This window comes from Myotis myotis, unplaced genomic scaffold (genome assembly GCF_014108235.1).
Source record: "Myotis myotis isolate mMyoMyo1 unplaced genomic scaffold, mMyoMyo1.p scaffold_m19_p_13, whole genome shotgun sequence".
Taxonomy (NCBI): domain Eukaryota; kingdom Metazoa; phylum Chordata; class Mammalia; order Chiroptera; family Vespertilionidae; genus Myotis; species Myotis myotis.
The window spans coordinates 48,997,842-49,015,398 of NW_023416317.1; the positions used below are offsets into that span (position 1 = coordinate 48,997,842).

The 17,557-nt window shown below is 39.7% G+C and overlaps 1 protein-coding gene across 5 annotated transcripts in view; it reads right to left on the reverse strand.

The window, feature by feature from the left end:
- SACM1L (SAC1 like phosphatidylinositide phosphatase) overlaps nucleotides 1-17,557 on the reverse strand; it is a 38,007-nt gene that overhangs the window by 8,930 nt on the left and 11,520 nt on the right. For 4 of the 5 annotated variants that reach the window (XM_036333079.1, XM_036333078.1, XM_036333076.1 and 1 more), the window contains exons 3-14: nucleotides 17,289-17,363; nucleotides 14,680-14,807; nucleotides 13,002-13,151; nucleotides 10,505-10,564; nucleotides 9,655-9,688; nucleotides 8,553-8,654; nucleotides 7,140-7,225; nucleotides 6,263-6,349; nucleotides 5,877-5,945; nucleotides 4,894-4,973; nucleotides 2,555-2,653; nucleotides 354-492 (exon numbers count right to left, since the gene is read on the reverse strand). In XM_036333079.1, the coding sequence (XP_036188972.1) occupies nucleotides 354-492; nucleotides 2,555-2,653; nucleotides 4,894-4,973; nucleotides 5,877-5,945; nucleotides 6,263-6,349; nucleotides 7,140-7,225; nucleotides 8,553-8,654; nucleotides 9,655-9,688; nucleotides 10,505-10,564; nucleotides 13,002-13,151; nucleotides 14,680-14,807; nucleotides 17,289-17,363 (1,109 nt within the window). The remainder of the gene's footprint in view (nucleotides 1-353; nucleotides 493-2,554; nucleotides 2,654-4,893; nucleotides 4,974-5,876; nucleotides 5,946-6,262; nucleotides 6,350-7,139; nucleotides 7,226-8,552; nucleotides 8,655-9,654; nucleotides 9,689-10,504; nucleotides 10,565-13,001; nucleotides 13,152-14,679; nucleotides 14,808-17,288; nucleotides 17,364-17,557) is intronic. The other variant, XM_036333080.1, reaches the window with a different exon arrangement.

The following is a 17,557-nucleotide window of genomic DNA, read 5'->3' on the forward strand; positions in this document are numbered from 1 at the left end:
TGGCTCTCAAAAGAAATTTCAATCGTTGTACTGTTAATATTTGGCTCTGTTGACTAATGAGTTTGCCGACCACTGCCCTAGCTGGTTTGGCTCAGTGGATAGAGCCTTGGCCTGTGGACTGAAGGGTCCCAGGTTCAACTCCGGTCAAAGGCACATGCCCAAGTTTCAGGCTTCATCATAAGTAGGGGGCGTGCAGGAGGCAGCCGATCAATGATTCTCTCATCATTGACGTTTCTCCTTCTCCCTTCATCTCTGAAGTCAATAGACAAAGAAAGAAAAGAAAGGAAAGGAAAGGAAGGAAAGAAAGAAAAGGAAGGAAGTAAGACAGGGAGGGAGGGAGGGAGGGACTGCACCTGCAGCTGGGCCTGAAGCGAGCGCCGAGCTAACAGACTCTGGATCACGTTGGTTCTATCCAGACAGTCCATGCAGTTGCTGCGGAACACGCCCTCCTGATTCGTCACCACCTTGCCAGTAGAGTCCACTAGAAAATAACTAAAACATATTTGTATAAACACTCTCATAAAAGTCAGTTAAATCTACCAAGGACATACCTCTTATAACACAGGACTCCGATCAGTAACATTATTAAAACCAGTAAATTGAAATGTCAGACAGGAAATGCACGATCCAGGGATACTTGGTTACCACAGACCAAAAAGACGTTTGAAGTGCTGAGGCAAGTGAACTCCCCACCCAAACAACAACTGTAACATCACAGGTCATTTCACCTAAATAGTGGTCGGCAAACTGCGGCTCGTGAGCCACATGCGGCTCTTTGGCCCCTTGAGTGTGGCTCTTCCACAAAATACAGACTTCTGCGCATGGGCCACGAAGTTTCGATCACACTGTACATGCGTGCCCGCACATGGTATTTTGTGGAAGAGCCACACTCAAGGGGCCACAGAGTCAACCACTGACCTAAGAGATGTGAAGAAGCTCAGCTTGAGATTGTAAAGGTTGCCATGGCATCAACCATGCTTCCCTAAGGCCAGAGGAGGCTTCACCTGACATAATCATCCCACCTCCGTCCCATGTGTCAGGATGTCTTGAAACACGGTCCCTGTACTATCCATGTCAGAATTCCCTGTTTGTTCAAAGTGAAGGTGGCTGGCCTTGAGGTAAATTAAGAATTTCTGAAGCAAGGGTTGGATGTTACGCATTAAAAACATTTTTAAATCCTTTCTTAAAACAAATAATAAAAATTTTATAACATGTATTTGAAGAATCAGTCTCCTTTTCTCCCCTTACCCACCAGATGTCTGCACTGGAGCCAACCTGGTCTCCAGTTCCTGAGTCTCCTGCAGTGTTAACAATCTCCTCAGAGAATGCTCTGCACTCGAAAATTCGACAAACACACATGGAGGCAAAGAGCATGAACTCTGACAGCAAGCAACTGATTTGCTAGCCTTACTCCTTAGGCAACTTAACTAGCTGTGTGACTTTACATGATTAACCTAATCTCTCCAAGCCTACATTTTTACATCTACAAAATGGAAGTGACAGCACCACGCTGGGCTGCTTGAAGGTGTGAATGATAATGCACAATGCACACAGAAGTCAAAGTGCCTGGCAGACTGCATGAACAGCATGTGATGAATACTAGATAATACTAATTAAGGCAGACAATTGACAGGATGGTTTCCATTCCTTCTTCTAGCTTTAAAATAAGACTGACGTATGCACAAAGTACAGTAAACCTGTGAACAACACAGTAAATAACGTGGTAAACGCACACAAAAATGCTATGAGGACATTCAGACCCTTTGATCCACTAATTTCTACTCTCAAGAATTTATTTTAGGAAATAATTTAACAGAAGTAACGTATGTACCCAGAGTGATTCACTGCAACACAACCTTTCATGGCAGGAAGAGAAAAGAAAACAAATACTTAACCAAGGAAAGCATTTAACTGAAACTGTATCATGACACAAGGGAACACAGAATGCCGTTAAACACAAGCCTCACAAGGACTAGAAAAGCTAATGACACAAATCTGTGACAATGTTTAGTGAAAACAACTGAATATTAAACAGTGTAAGTTAACTTCAATTATGCAAAAAATTATTAATGTGTGAAAGATAATTCATAAAAACACAAAAATACCCTGTTATGGGTCATTTTTAAGAATTTAAAAATATTTCTAAATTATAATGTCTCATCTTTTCAATATAAAAAAATCTAGTCCAGCCGGCATGGCTCAGTGGTTGAATGTCAACCTATGAACCAGGAGGTCACGGTTCGATTCCTGGTCATGGCACATGCCCAGGTTGCAGGCTCGATCCTCAAGTGTGGGGAGTGCAGAAGGCAGCCTATCAATGATTCTCTCTTATCATTGATATTTCTATCTCTCCCCTTCCCTTCTTCTCTTAAATCAATAAAAAATATGTTAAAAAACAAAAACAGAAACAAAAGAAAACTCTAAAAATAATAGTATGGACAAGTGCTGTCAACCCAGGGAAATGTATTTGTAAGTCTGCTAGACAATGAATAAATATGGTTAATATATACACAGACCTCTTTCCACGACCACCATAGGGAAATAAATAGCTTACCTTAATTCATCCTGCATTTCTGCTACCCGATCCAATAAAATACTTAGTCGATCCCATCTCATATTTTTACATTCCTTATGGAAGTCAAAGGCAATATATCTACCAAAACAAAAGATATTCAAAACTGACCAAAGGTTACTCACTTTCCCTCTAACAACAATACCGTCCTAGCTGACTATCCTCTCTATATTACAGCACACAGCTATCCTGGGACAGCAGGCCCCCTTCCCTCCAGGTTTACACTGTGCACACACCCACCTCCTCTCGTTCGTAACCTAGAGGGAAAATGCACCCACTCCTGCCTTCACATGCTCTCCTAGAGGCCCTCAGACTGAGAACAGAGCAGCCTAGCTCAGTGCAGGAGTGAGCTCAGGTGCAGCAACCAGGCGTGCAGTATAAAGGAGCCCTCTCCAACTGAGTGTCTGTCACATGTTTATACTTTACCCCCGTGTGCAAAGGACAGGGTCCCACTGTATTGTTTTTCAAAGTGATTAAAATGTTCAAAATGGTTAGATGGTGTGTACTAGGGAAGAACAGAGGCAGAATGGCCCCCACTCTGGTTAGTTGCTGACCATACTAACAAGAAATTTCCTTTTGCCAATATCTATGCATCACACACACGGTAGAATTTTCCTGTTTGTCAATCTATGATGGGCTGTGTTCAGTTATCAGATACTTAAGAGACACACATCTTTTCAATGTTAAAACACATTTATCAGTGAAGGCAGCCTACTATGAGCTGAAAAATGCCCCTTGAGAGGGGAAAATTATGAACCAATTCCTGAAGGTTAAGGGGGGAAGAGTGGACAGAGGACCTGAGCACTACAGACACATGAAGATCCTCACGTGTCCCATTTCTGCCTAACTTCCCTCTCAGGCTCAAGCCGAGTCACAGGGTAGGACTAGAAGGACACTGCACTCGTCTACAGAGTTCAGTTCAGAGGAGGTGTCTGCTCTCGGGTGACACCTTTGGCTCCTAGAAACTGACGGGGCATCACCAGACTGTGGGCTTGTTCTAAGAAGGTCAAAAAAGGGTCTCCTATCACTTCCATTATTGCAGGTGAGAAGTTAGAAACAAAACTAGAAATAAGTATGAAAATAGAGGTTAACCAACTGAGAGGTTTGGCACTGGGAAGACGGGAGTAAGGGAAGCATTTTCAGTGACAGCTCCAATAAAAGTGACACTGTGACAGTTATTTTTGGAGTGCTCTGACCAGAAGGAATAGCTCTAGACTTGTTCAAAGAATTTAAGTAGTTCACTGGTACATTTATATCTTCTAAGAAGGAGTTACATAGTTTTATTTTGATAATATAAAATATTACATAAAATAGAAAATATGATAATTTTAAGTATATTAGTCTACTGCTGAACCCCAAATAACCCAGTACTATTTCTTTGGAAAGTTTTCCCCGTGTCTGTGACTCCTTCCTACCAAAGCACAGCCCCTCCTCCACCCCAGTTCCTGCCACAGAAAGCTCCAAATGGGCTGACTCATTACCTCGCACCTCTCCACAGATAACTGCTGATCTTAGAATTGCCCTCTGTTGACAAGGCTACACAGGGTTTGCAACTGCTGCCTGGTGACTTACAGGAGAGGCCAAGCTGCTGCTCTAGACAAGGCCACCATGCCAGAGTAAAGTGCTCCAGCTCATGAGGGGGCTGCGACCACAGAGACCACACGAAGCTATCACAAGGAAATGTAATTCGTGGCCCAGTGACCACAGTGATGCAAAGCCTCTAGAAGGGGATTTTAATCAGGGACTAAATTTTTGCAAAGTTCAAATTAAACTCAACTGCTAAGAAGTTATTCTGCAATAGAAATTATGCCAGAAAATTTCAAGCCAACAAAATCATGCTTTGATCTAGTATTAAAAAACCAACAAGTTAAAACATATGTCTATGAAATATATAATACTAGAGGCCCGGTGCACAGATTTGTGCACTGGTAGGGTCCCTCAGCCTGGCCTGAGGGGATCAGGCCAGAACTGGCTTTCGACATCCCCTGAGGGGTCCCGGATTGCGAGAAGGTGCAGGCCAGGCCAAGGGACCCCACCAGTGCACGACTGGGGCCGGGGAGGGACTGTGGGAGGGCTCCAGGACGTGTCCAGCCCGTCTTGCCCAGTCCCAATCAGCCGGACCCCAGCAGCAAGCTAACCTACTGGTCGGATCATCTGCCCCCTGGTGGTCAGTGCACGTCATAGTGACTGGTTGAATGGTCAGACACTTAGCATATTAGGCTTTTATTATATAGCATAGGATGTGGGATCTATATACTTGTGTATGTGTGCAAGTATACATCTAATCCGAAAAGACCTGTAACAAATTTATATTGAGGTACCTGATCATTCCATTTCCCAAGGAGGACACCATTGTTGCAAATGCCTGTTCAAGTGGCTTCTCGGAGCCCTTCTGGTTAACCTGTAAAAAATTTAAAAACACTATAGCTTTAAGTTGCTTTAAGTTTATTTGAAAGGAGAGAGTGATGACCTGGCCAGCTAGCTTAGTTGGCTAGAGCATTGTCCCAAAGTTGCAGGTTTGATCCCGGTCAGGACACATACAAGAACCAACCAATGAATGCATAAATAAGTGGGACAACAAATCAATGTTTTTTTCTCTCTCCTTTCTTCCCTCTCTCTCAAATCAATAAATAAAAATATAAATTTTAAAAAAATAAAAGGAGAGAGTGACATCAGCAAAATGCAGGACCAGGAAGCTCCAAGCTCTTGTTCCCTTACAAAAACAGAGAAAACCAGAAGCTGTCAACCAGCTTCTTAGGAGCTCTGAAAAACAAAGGTTTATAGCAACCAAGAAAAAGTCCAATCACCAAAAAGCCACTCCTACGTATATAGCTAAAGGAATGGAGAGCAGGGATTCTTACACCTCTGTTCAAAACAATCCAATGTCCATCAATGAATAAATGGATAAACAAACTGTGGTACACACATATAATGGAATATTATTCAGTCTTAAAAAGGAATGAAATATTGATACATGCTGTGACATGAATGGACCTTAACAAATTTATGCAAGGTGAAATAAGCAAGACACAAAGGAGCAAGTATTTGAACAGGTAAATTTATAGATACGGAAAGCAGATCAGAGTTACTTGGGGCTGAGGGGAGACAGATAATAGGAAGCTAAGTTTAATGGATACTGAGTTTCTGTTTGGTATGAAGAAAAGTTGGAAATGGTCAGTAGTGATGGCTGCACAACATTCTTAATGTCACTAAACTGCACAATTAAAAATGATAATGATGAATTTTATGTCAGGTTAAAAAAAAAAGTTTGTTCTGCTCCCCTAGAAACAAGTAAGAAACATACCAGATTGATTATGACTTGTTTTCCATAAATAATTAATTGTGAATCAAAATGCCTTTGGAAACCATCCATCTAGAGAAGAAAAGAAGAGTTATTCACTTTACCAGAGGACACTGTAAGAATACTTATAAGATGATGTAAAGTATCTCCTTAAATATCCTCTATAGAAAAATGTCTTTTAGATATTCTAAATACCAACTAGTAAATAGCAATTATAAGCCATTCTACTCCAAGATGAAATATTGCTACTTTAACTCGGAGCACAGTATCAAATAGAACACACTAAATACTCTATTCTGCCTTACGAGGAAAAAATACATGCTCTATATGTAAATTACAATGCCAATAGGCTATTTTTAGCCAGAAAGGAAACCATGGAAGATACACACATGATTTGCTACTTTGTTGATCTGCGGTCGTGGTTTGTACTTGAGGTTTGGTCTTTGAGACCAGAAAACTGGTATTGATCCTCGAGTCTAAAAAAAAAAAAGAGAAATGTGAAAAAAACAAACAATATCAAACATACACGTAAACTTGTTTTTCTCACCTTACATATTGTCAGGGGTATATACATATCAATGACCACAAAGGAAAAATATATATACAACCTACCAACTATGAAAGAAGTCCATGTATGCCTGCTCCTAATCTAAAGTTCATGTATTGTGGGAATACATTTGAAAGGCCCTTTTCTGCTTCTGATTTTATATGCACGTTGCTAGTGTAGTACAGTTTAGTGTTTCCCTAAATTCTAAAATAAATCAATTTATCTGAGTAGAAATTAATGTTATGTCTGTTATATAATCTGGCATTATAATAAAACTGGAAATGAGTATGTCTATGAACGTATATGTTTAGCTACTAATGCTCTGGAGCAGCAAGTGCTCCACAACTCCTTAGGGAGGCAACGAGAAACGGAGATTATCTCACAATGAAGTCAGCGCAGGTAGAGTCCGCTGTCCCATCATCCCTGCCCTGAATAAGTCTGAAGAATTAGGCTGAAAGGTGGCTCCTTTCCATAACCCCGGCACCTCCTATTCCTACCCCTCTCCTTTAGGGACCTAATTCAAGGGAGGAAATGCCAGAAAGCTGAGTGTCAGGTTAATGGAATACCCTTGTTTTGGGTGAACTTATTCCACATTGTAGACAAAGATATTACTTTTAAAAGGAGGAGAGCAGAGAGAAATTTCAATAACGTGACAGAATTATGACCCAAGCAGAAAGGCCAGCTCACCTGGCTGGCTGCCCAAAGACATGTTAACTTGCCTGGACAAATGAAGCTTTGCTTCCATTGTAGTGAACAATTTGTTCTGTTTCTACAAAGTTAGCTGCGTGGCCTTCAGAATCAATCCCTAAATTGAAAAAAATTAAATTAACTATGTTTATCACATAAGAAACACACCAGAAACTCACTAGTTCAGTTTAACTTAGAGAGAATTAAATCAGTTCAAATTAGTGGAAAAGTACTTATAAAAACAAACGCATTAACACATGACCAGAAAGCTAATAGATGCTCATTTTAAACAGGCTTAAAGGGGAGTATTAAGGACCTGTTAACAAATAAAGTTGGTTGTTATTTAATATTAATATATCAACTGTTTATACATATACAATCCTATGATTCCTCAAAAACAGTGTTTCTCAAACTTGAGATATATTGTAAAGGAAAAAAATTACAAATTCTCAAGGACTCCTGAACGTTTGTCCATAAATCCCAGGGTGTTTTGTTGTTTGTTTTTTTGGTTAATCCTCACCCGAGGATGTTTTTTCCATTGATTTTGAGAGGGTGGAAGGTTCTGTGATCTTAACCACCTCACTCAGTGTCTCTCTTCCTCTGCTGTATTATCTACAACAGGGGTCCTCAAACTACGGCCCGCGGGCCACATGCAAATACAAATATTGTATTTGTTCCCGTTTTGTTTTTTTACTTCAAAATAAGATATGTGCAGTGTGCATAGGAATTTGTTCATAGTTTTTTTTTTTTAAACTATAGTCCGGCCCTCCAACGGTCTGAGGGACAGTGAACTTGACCCCCTGTTTAAAAAGTTTGAGGACCCCTGATCTACAATAAGGGCGAGTAACCAAATAACTCCCTGGCCCCAAACTTCTACGATTTATCTAAAGGTCCACAGGATTTTACTCTGATAGTCTGGCAAAAAAAAAAAAAAAAGAGAGAGAGAGAGAAACTCCTTTTCATAATGACAGTACCTTTTAATACAGATTTTAAATGCTTGGTTTAAGGAAACTAGCATTTGCTAGTACAAAGCCTAGAAAACAAATGTAGATCTTTAAAGTTGAAGGCATAAAGTCACATGTCTAGCTTTATGCATGCAAAGAAACCAAGAATAATAAGAGAAAATACTTTCTGCTATGATTTCAGGTTACTGAAACTACAGAGTTCAGCTTGCTGTCACACATCCAGCAAATAACATGATCGGTGCCTCTTAGAGCAGGAAGAAGCAGTGTATAGGGTCTCTTAACGTTTGCAACATAATACAGTGGCTGGAGTAAGGCACAGAAGACCTAACTAATTCGTATAATGAAGCAGCAGATAAGTATCTATTGAGGCTTTCAAATGATAATGAAAACAAATAAAATACAAAAGATTACAGTAATGTCACATTCAGTAGTGACAGATATAACCCAGAACTGCAGCATACTGGACAAAATTATTCCTACCTCTCACGTAATAGCGCACGCCAGCTCTGAAGCAACTCCTCCTCGAGATGAGAATCCAATCAAAGTACTTTCCATTAATAGAACACGAGTGCATAGTAATAACTTAACTACATTAAGTAAATATAACATACAGAGAAATCACGTGTATGAAAGAGAGGAGTTTGGTATGACTAAATCTACCTGGATGTCTATAGAAATCTCAAGCTTCACATGTCCGAATGGAACCCTGAATACTCTTCAGCCCCCCTCCCACCTCTAGGCTCTTCCCCACCTCAGTGGATGGCTTGTACTCTGGTCAAAAGAGTAAATTTTCAGAAACCACCTCTCTTCCATATCCCATGTACAAATTGTCAGAAAATCCCGTTAGCTCTACCTGCAAAATATATCTAGAACCTGCCCATTTTCACCACCATAACTGCTATCCTCTAAGTCTTAGGCAACGGTGCCCCTCACCTGAATTACTGAGGCTGCCTCCTAATCATTCCTTGCATCCTCCCTTGCTCTCCTTTATCTTCTCATGCCCACCCTCTATTTAGATCCCAACAGTTTCTCATCACGGCTGAACTAAAAGGCATGGCCTATTTGGCCCTGCATAATCTCGGCACAGCTACTTCTCTAATCACTCCACCACTCTCTCTGCTCCAGGCATGCACCTGCCTTGGGACCTTGGATCTTGTTGATCTCTCTGTATGTATGCAAAACATGTGACTATACCTCTAATCAAGAAACTACATTAATTTAAAGCTTCACATTAAGCCTGTGACAACATTATTTCCTCATGAATAAACTATTCTAAAATCGCCTAGACAGGAAGATCACCTCCATCTCTGCAGGGCACCGTCCTGATTCTAGGCACTCATCAGCATACAGTGCTTGTCCTTCAACAGCCAGCTCATGTTCCTTCCCTATTTTTATTATAATCTCCATGATAAAGATTAGTTAAAGTAAACTTACAATTAGATAATTATAGAATGATAAATTGCTTTTGATTCTGCAATATTTGAGACTCTCCTCATGCAATATTTGAGGCTGTCACTAAATCTGCCTTGTAACAGTATTCAAACAAAGACTGCTAGAAAACTAGAGTATCATGTAAGGATACAGCCGTGTATTACTGGAAGAGCAAACCGATGGACCTGAAATGAAGACATACATTACATTTAGGACTAAATATAGTTTAAAAGTAAACAAACAGCACTATATAAAATGTATTCACACATGAGGAGGTAACATACAAGTATAACAAGGTAGTAATCTTATGGGTAACTTAATAAAGAAACTTCTCTCATGTAACATTATCTTTTCAATTAGAAAATTCAAGAATGTGCTATAATTGTTTGGGCTTGACTACTCAGATTTTAGAACACTAATGAAACCACTGCAGTTGCAGAACATTTTCCTCCCTCCTTTTCAGTCTTTGTCTCCAACGACTCCACTCCTCTAGGGAAAAGATGTGCCCACACTGGCTGTCTGCAGCTCAAACTACTTTGTCCCCAAAAAGAAAAGCACATGACAAAAAAAAAAGCCATTAGGCAAATCTGTTTAACCAGATTCACTATATTATGCCTACTGGTTGGTCCTCATTGTTTGTACTTCATTTGTATAAACTAAGGACAGAGGAAGGTGACGCCTATGGAATCACATCCCCACAGGAAGACAAATGCAGAGCTCTCCACTTGCCTGGGTCTTGGCTCTGGCCCCTCATTTCTCCATTATTCGTCCACTAAAACCCATTATCTCTCTCTTACTTATAAAAACAGTGTATTTTTACTTAAGGCTCCTACAGGAGATACAACCTGAGATGGCAGACCTGACCCAAGTTTAATAGTCATAAACAGAGTTAAATCAGAATTATTTACCCAAATCTTTGGTGATCAGGGAGCCATTTTACTATGTATGCAATTAAAACTTGGACTGTAACAAATAAGCAGGTTTTATTTAGTGTACATTACCTCTGGCTGCGCAGAAAGTTCTCTCAGAAGGTGACAATTCCATACAAACCGCTGATCTGCCTAAGAGAGAAGTTTTACAATTAATAAAGCATCTCTTGGCAAGGTGAGTTTCTACAGAAAGAAAAATATGACAACCAATGTTTCCACCCAGTGGCTTTGACAGGCTCCAAACAAAACCCTTCCCCTCAAATAGGGCCCTCCTCTTCTGGGTTTCCTGCCTCACTGCCTCAAGCCAGTGCTGCTGGCCCAGAAACCTGGGAGTCCTCTCAGGATCTTTCTTGCTCATGTATTTCGTCAATTTAGTCCAGTCTTCTTCCAAATCTGCCCTCTTCTACATCCCTACTCCCACCACCTCAGCAGCACTTGACTCCAGCCTAACTAATCAAGTCAAGTCGTGGCCTTGCCCCTCCCACTGGTCCCTCCACACGCTGCCAGCAATTCTCTAACAGGACAGGTAGGTCAGGTCTCCTGTCTGCTGGGAAGTCTTCGCTGGCTCTCTGTCATCTAAAAAGCCAAAGTTTCGCGTGGCCTCACCAGGCCTGGGATCTGGCAGCCCCTACTTAACTCTCTGATCTCATCTCTGGCCATTCTGATGTTCAAATTATAAATACATAAGAAGCTCCTTCAACAACTCAGTAGATTAATCAATTCTCTCCATTCTCTTTATAAAACACACCAACTGACACGCCACTCCCACCCCACCCACGACCACCAGCTGAGAGTTGCAGGGAGTGGCTCTTGTGCTTAGTTATAACCAGGTGGATGGTACACTTCCCGAGATTCAGGTGTGTGTTTCACTTTGGTCTGGGCCAGTTGTACTTGTTATTCATCATTACACAGTTTAACGAAATATTTTGTAAATCAATGAAATGTGATTTAAAAACAAGCTGCTGTTTCTATAGAGCTGAATGGTTTGGAATTTAACTTGATAAAAGGCAAACTGCTGAAACAAAGTTGCTGCTGAATTAGAAGTGGGAGTGGCACAGCGAAAACCTATAGGATTCTGCAAACAGATTGCTCTGTGTCAGAATCTTTAGAGATTCAAACTGGGAAGTGTAATGGATGTAATTTGTCCAGAGAAGACAATTAGGAACCAAGGAACCAAAAACAAAGAAAAGCCTATGGTCCTACATAAAAAAACTGACCAGTCAATGTAAAATTTCACGTGAAGCTAAAACATTTAAAGCACAGGTGATGCCATTATCACTTTTGTGATTCCCTATGTTAGCCTGAATGACTCTTGATTAGCTGACAAAATATTCCTTCCGCATCCCCAGATGTGACAGCTTCTTTTTCAGTTTAGCCTAATACTGTCACCATCTCTGCCCAGAACCCCCCTCTCCCATTGTCACCTGACCACTAAGGTCTATTCATCATTCAATCTCAACTCAAAAGTTATCTTTGTAAAGCCATCCCTGACTCCCGCAGACAGAACGAGACCCACCTTCCTCAGGACCCCGCTACACTTGGCACAAATTGCCACGGCAGCAAGTGCTCCTTGTTTTGTGATTGCCTGGACTTCGCTTCCCCAGGAGACTGCAGGCTCCCACAATGCAGGGCCTTGTCAGTTCATTCTGTGTCCCTAAGTGGCTAATACAATGCCTGGTCCACAACAGGCATCTGAGAGACATTTGACAAATGCAGATTCAGAATGTAGTAACTGCTTTAAAAAGCAAGTTTCTTTGTAGTTAAAAGCCAAATTTCTTGATTGCTTAGCTTACATCTGAATTTATAGCCAAACCTACATAAATTGTACTAGATTAGAGTATGAAATCTTAATAAATCTTAATAAATCAACTAAAACATTGATTTAGGTTGAACTAAATGAAATTATCATTTTTATTGGTCAAAACTGGTCAATTACTGGCAATTTCTTATGGTTCAATCTAATACATAACTGACAGCAACCTTTTAAATTCTCTCTGCCACCTAAACACAACTAAGGTTTGTTAATAAAAAATCAAGACAGCAATCATCCAGGTTCCTACAGCAGCACTTTTAAGATGAGATAATTTGAGGCCTAGTTTTAAAGATATGTTCATCTTTAAAAAATAACAAAAAAAACCCCATCTTAAACAAAAAAAGCAAGTTCTTAAGTCATTAAGTTGTTACTTTTTCAGCTGCAAAAACTGTAACTCCACTGCAGAAAGAACACTCACTGCCTGTTAGAACATCTATTTTATAAGCATAATTAAGTTACTAATATCTGTTAAGGCTGTAGAACACCTAGAGCTAGGGGATTACCAATGTGTGTATTTATACTGCATTTCTGACTACTTACGTCATGGCTCTCAGTCCTGTCTGTGTAATATACAGACTGGGGTCCTAAATTGGGAATTGACGTATATCTGAAACATGGTAAGTTTTCAAAGCCCCATACATAATCCTGATACAGCCAGGATTTAGAAAAAGCAATATATATTTTTATGGAAGAAACAGATATGCCCCTTAAAAAAAGAACCCCAAATAAGTAAAAATACCTGTCAATTAAGCTTACCCTTTCCAAGAGACTCATTTCTTGAAACTCTGGACTAGTGTTGGATAGTCGCTGCAAAGTATGGGTCAAATCGTATGTGGTTGAAAAGTAAAACCCATCCACACTCAATACATGGTTTATCATTGCTAGGAAGGTTTTATTATCTTGTAACTGTAAACAAAGGAGATAAAAATAAATCAGTCTACCTCAGACCTGAAAGGAATCTGTCAACATGAAGAAAGAATGAAAATAAAAACCTGTTAGTCTGGCCCTATTAAATATCACTGGCACAAGGATTGGGTTGGGGGAGGGGGAGGGATGCTCACCATTTCCCCAGGACCTAGGACAGTTCCTGACTCCAGATGATACTCAATAACTAGTGTAACGTATGACTACATTGATGAGGCAGAACTCCTTCCCTCTGATGTCCTCCACAATTTTTACTCTATAGGCAGAAGAGTTATTTTAATGAAACATCACCAACTTAGGTTATGACCTACTGTGTCCCAGATACTTTACATAGGTTTTCTACCTTCAAAAACAACCCTGCTAGATTAGTATTATCCTCATTTATCAAATGAAAAACATAAATTCACGAAGGGCCCAGTAACCTAGTAAATAACAAGAGAATAATAACATCTCGCTCTTAAGAAACTTTACTGGTTGGGGTAGAATTCTTTTCTTTTTATATTAAAAAGAAAAATCCTGTAAAAGTAATATCTATCTTTATTTTCTGGTAATAATTTTAGCTGGCTTTCCCAATAAATACCAAGATTGACATTTATTTTAATCTTTGTTTTAAAAAATAACTGTTTCCCTGGCCAGGACACAAACAAGAATCAATGAATGCATAAATAAGTGGAACAGCAAATGGATGTTTCTCTCTCTCTCTCAAAACAATCAATAAACAGAGATTTAAAAAAATAAATGTTGATGTTTGGTAATTATGAGACATAAGCACTTTGTTACTATTAGTAAGTTCACCTTCACTGAGACCTCTCGCTGTGTATTTAGAGTCTCTTGAACAGCAACAATAACAGCATTCGCACAGTCAGCTATTTCTTCTACACCCCATTTATGTTCAATTTGAATTTCACTCCTAGAGTTGTCACTTTTTGTCTGCACTTTCATCTTTAGTGGGATAATCTTTAGTTAGTATACCAGGATAACTGAAATATAAACCATGTTGTTGGAAGACTGATATTAACTAACCATGCTAACTGAAATCCATGCATACAGGAATCGTGCAAAAAGAGGACTGTTTGAACACATATACACACATATTTATAGTCACATGTGGAAAAAGTGAAGAAAAAAATTTTATGGGGAAAGATGGAACATAATAGGATGAGTGCAACTTCAAAGGTATCTAACATTTTATTTCTTTTACAAAAAAAAAATGTGAAGTTAAAATTGGGTGTTGAGAACATGCATTTTCTGTTTGTCCTTTTCTCTCCATATGAAATTTCAAAATTTAAGAACTGAGTCAGTTTAAAATACAAACCAAGAGAAATTAAATATATGAAGAATTTTTTAAATACATTTTATGGCTAGGTGTAAAAGTATGTAAAGTGACCTTGCTGTATGGTTAAATAATTAGGCTTAAAAAAATCCAGCAAACATTCTTTGTATTCCACCTCCCTCTCCACCCATGGTACTACTTTGGGATTTGCAATTAGTAAGTGCTTCCATTTCTTACCTGAATATCAGTTAAGTGCAACATGGTCTTCTTATAAGAAAGAATATCAAAATCTGTTGCTTTCCAGATTACATGATTGAAAAATTCACCTATTTTTATCTTTTTGGTAATGACAATTAGATAATTTCCTGCAAAAAAAGCAAAGCCAGACTCAGATAAATATAAAAAGGCAACTCTAATGCCAAAAGTAGTAAGTGGTCCTTGTTTTAAACTCCAAAAGCTAGTGAATGAGACTGTATTGTGCTATACAGAGAAAAGGCCCATACTATTTTAAAGCAATCTTATAATTTATAAATAGTAAGGCCAGTATATTATTTAGAAAAATTCCTATTGAAAGTTCAAATTATTTTTCTCAAAAAGATAAACGCAAAAGCTTTTGGTAGCTGAAGCTGTGATCTTAGCAGATCAAAGTAGAGACAGAAGATTCCCTTTCCCTTTCTTCCTCTCTCTCTCTCTCTCTCTCTCTCTCTCTCTCTCTCTCTCTCTCTCTCCCTCCCTCCCTCCCTCCCTCCCTCCCTCCCTCTCTTGTTAACCCCAAGGCAGACAGGCTTCTGCTAATACACTTCTCAGTGTGTAGCCTAAATTAACATAGTTATGAGATCTGGCCTCTGTAGGACAAGGTCCCATCTACACCACTCCTATGTCCTTCATGTCTGTCATTCTATAATGTTAGAGAAAAGTGCTGGGGCAGTAGTATAACTGGTTAATGCAATGTTACAGATGGTTCCCAATTTATGATAGTTTGACTTAGGATTTTTCTCCTTTACGATGATGCTAAGCGATATGCATTTAGTAGCAACCATACCTCAATTTTTGAATGTGGATCTTTTCCAGGCTAGCAACATGCAGTAGGAGACCCTCCCGTGATGCTGGGCAGTGGCTGAGGGCCGCAGCTCCCAGTCAGGCACACGATCATGAGGGTAAACAGGTGTGTTCATGTATCAGAGATGCTGCCCAGCTGTAGGCTAATGTGAGTGCTCTGAGCACCTTTAAGTTAGGCCAGGCTAAGCTATGAAGTTCGGTAAGTTGGGTACATTACATGCATTTCTGACTTTGGATATTTTCAACCATGTATGATGTGTTTATTGGGATGGAAGCCCATCGTAAGTCTGGAGCATCAGTACAAAGATGAGCAGTCAGGCATCAAGGAGCCAGCACAGCACCACGCACAATGCACCAACCCTGATCCTGGCCACCACCTCCCCCCACAAATAAAACAGGGTAAGCCTTTCCCACTAATTAATTCTTTTTCTTTTTTTTAAATATATTTTATTGATTTTTCACAGAGAGGAAGGGAGAGAGACAGAGAGCCAGAAACATCGATGAGAGAGAAACATCGATCAGCTGCCTCTTGCACATCTCCTACTGGGGATGTGCCCGCAACCCAGGCACATGCCCTTGACCGGAATCGAACCTGGGACCCTTCAGTCCGCAGGCCGACGCTCTATCCACTGAGCCAAACCGGTTCTGGCTCCCACTAATTAATTCTTAAGCTCTGTTCAAGGCTCTACCCACAAGTGCCCTCCCTGGCAGTTTTCCTATGTACATCTCTCTCCTAGATGCTGTCACACTGTACTGCAGTAATTTACTACTAACATGCCTTTCACTAGCTGTAAAGTGAGACCAAAAGGGACGTAAATCTTTTTTTTTTTTTTAAGTATTGCATATTTTCTTCTTCTTTTTTTTTTTTTAATATATTTTATTGATTTTTTACAGAGAGGAAGGGAGAGAGATAGAGAGTTAGAAACATCGATGAGAGAGAAACATCAATCAGCTGCCTCCTGCACATCTCCTACTGGGGATGTGCCCGCAACCCAGGTACATGCCCTTGACCGGAATCGAACCTGGGACCTTTCAGTCCGCAAGCCGACGCTCTATCCACTGAGCCAAACCGGTTCCGGCTTCTTCTTTTTTTAAAATTATCTTTACTGATTTCAGAGGAAGGGAGAGGGAGAGAGAAACATCAATAATGAGATAGAATCATTGATAAGAGAGAGAGAGGAAGAGAGAGAGAGAGAGAAACATCAATGATGAGAGAGAATCATTGATCGGCTGCCTCCTGCACACCCCCTACTGGGGATTGAGCCTGCAACCCAGGCATGTGCCCTTGACCAGAATTGAACCTAGGACCCGTCAGTCCGCAGGCTGATGGCCTATCCACTGAGCCAAACCGTCTAGGGCAGGACATACATCTTTTATTACTTAGCACAGTACCTGCCACAGCATGAATTTTTTAAAAGTTCAATGAAATGAAATTTAGACTAACAAAACCACTTTCTAATTGCTCAGAATCAGGTAACATTCTCTAACATGCACTATGTCATATTCAACTCAGTCCAGAGTTGAAAGTAGAATACTCTGATCCATCAATGCATTAAGTTATTTACTTAAACCCTCTTAGAATTTATGAAAAATTCATTTTTAATAAAACCTCAGGCTGATAAATTTAACCATTTGGGGTATATTATTTTTAGAAATTAATGACAAATATTTAAATCTACAGATTATTGCCTAAAGCATGACATGAAGTGCTTCTTCATCATATACTCCAAGTGTCAATTTAATTACCTTATTTGTCCATCTTAGCTTATTTCTTATTTCTTCCTTACCTGCCACCAGATGGATTGTGCCCAGGATACCAAATATTGGTCTTGTGACAGCTGAAGGAGGAATATCTTTCTTGACTTTAAAAGAGAAGAAAAAAAAATCACAGAACACATTCACCAAAAGAATGGGATTTCAACAATTACTTCTATTAAGTAAACATACATGATTTGTTGTTACAAAACAATACTCCTTCATTAGTCCTCCATTTGGGCAGAATTTAAAATAAGGATGTCCACATTTACAAAGCTCTCTGCCTGTCCCGAATATGGTG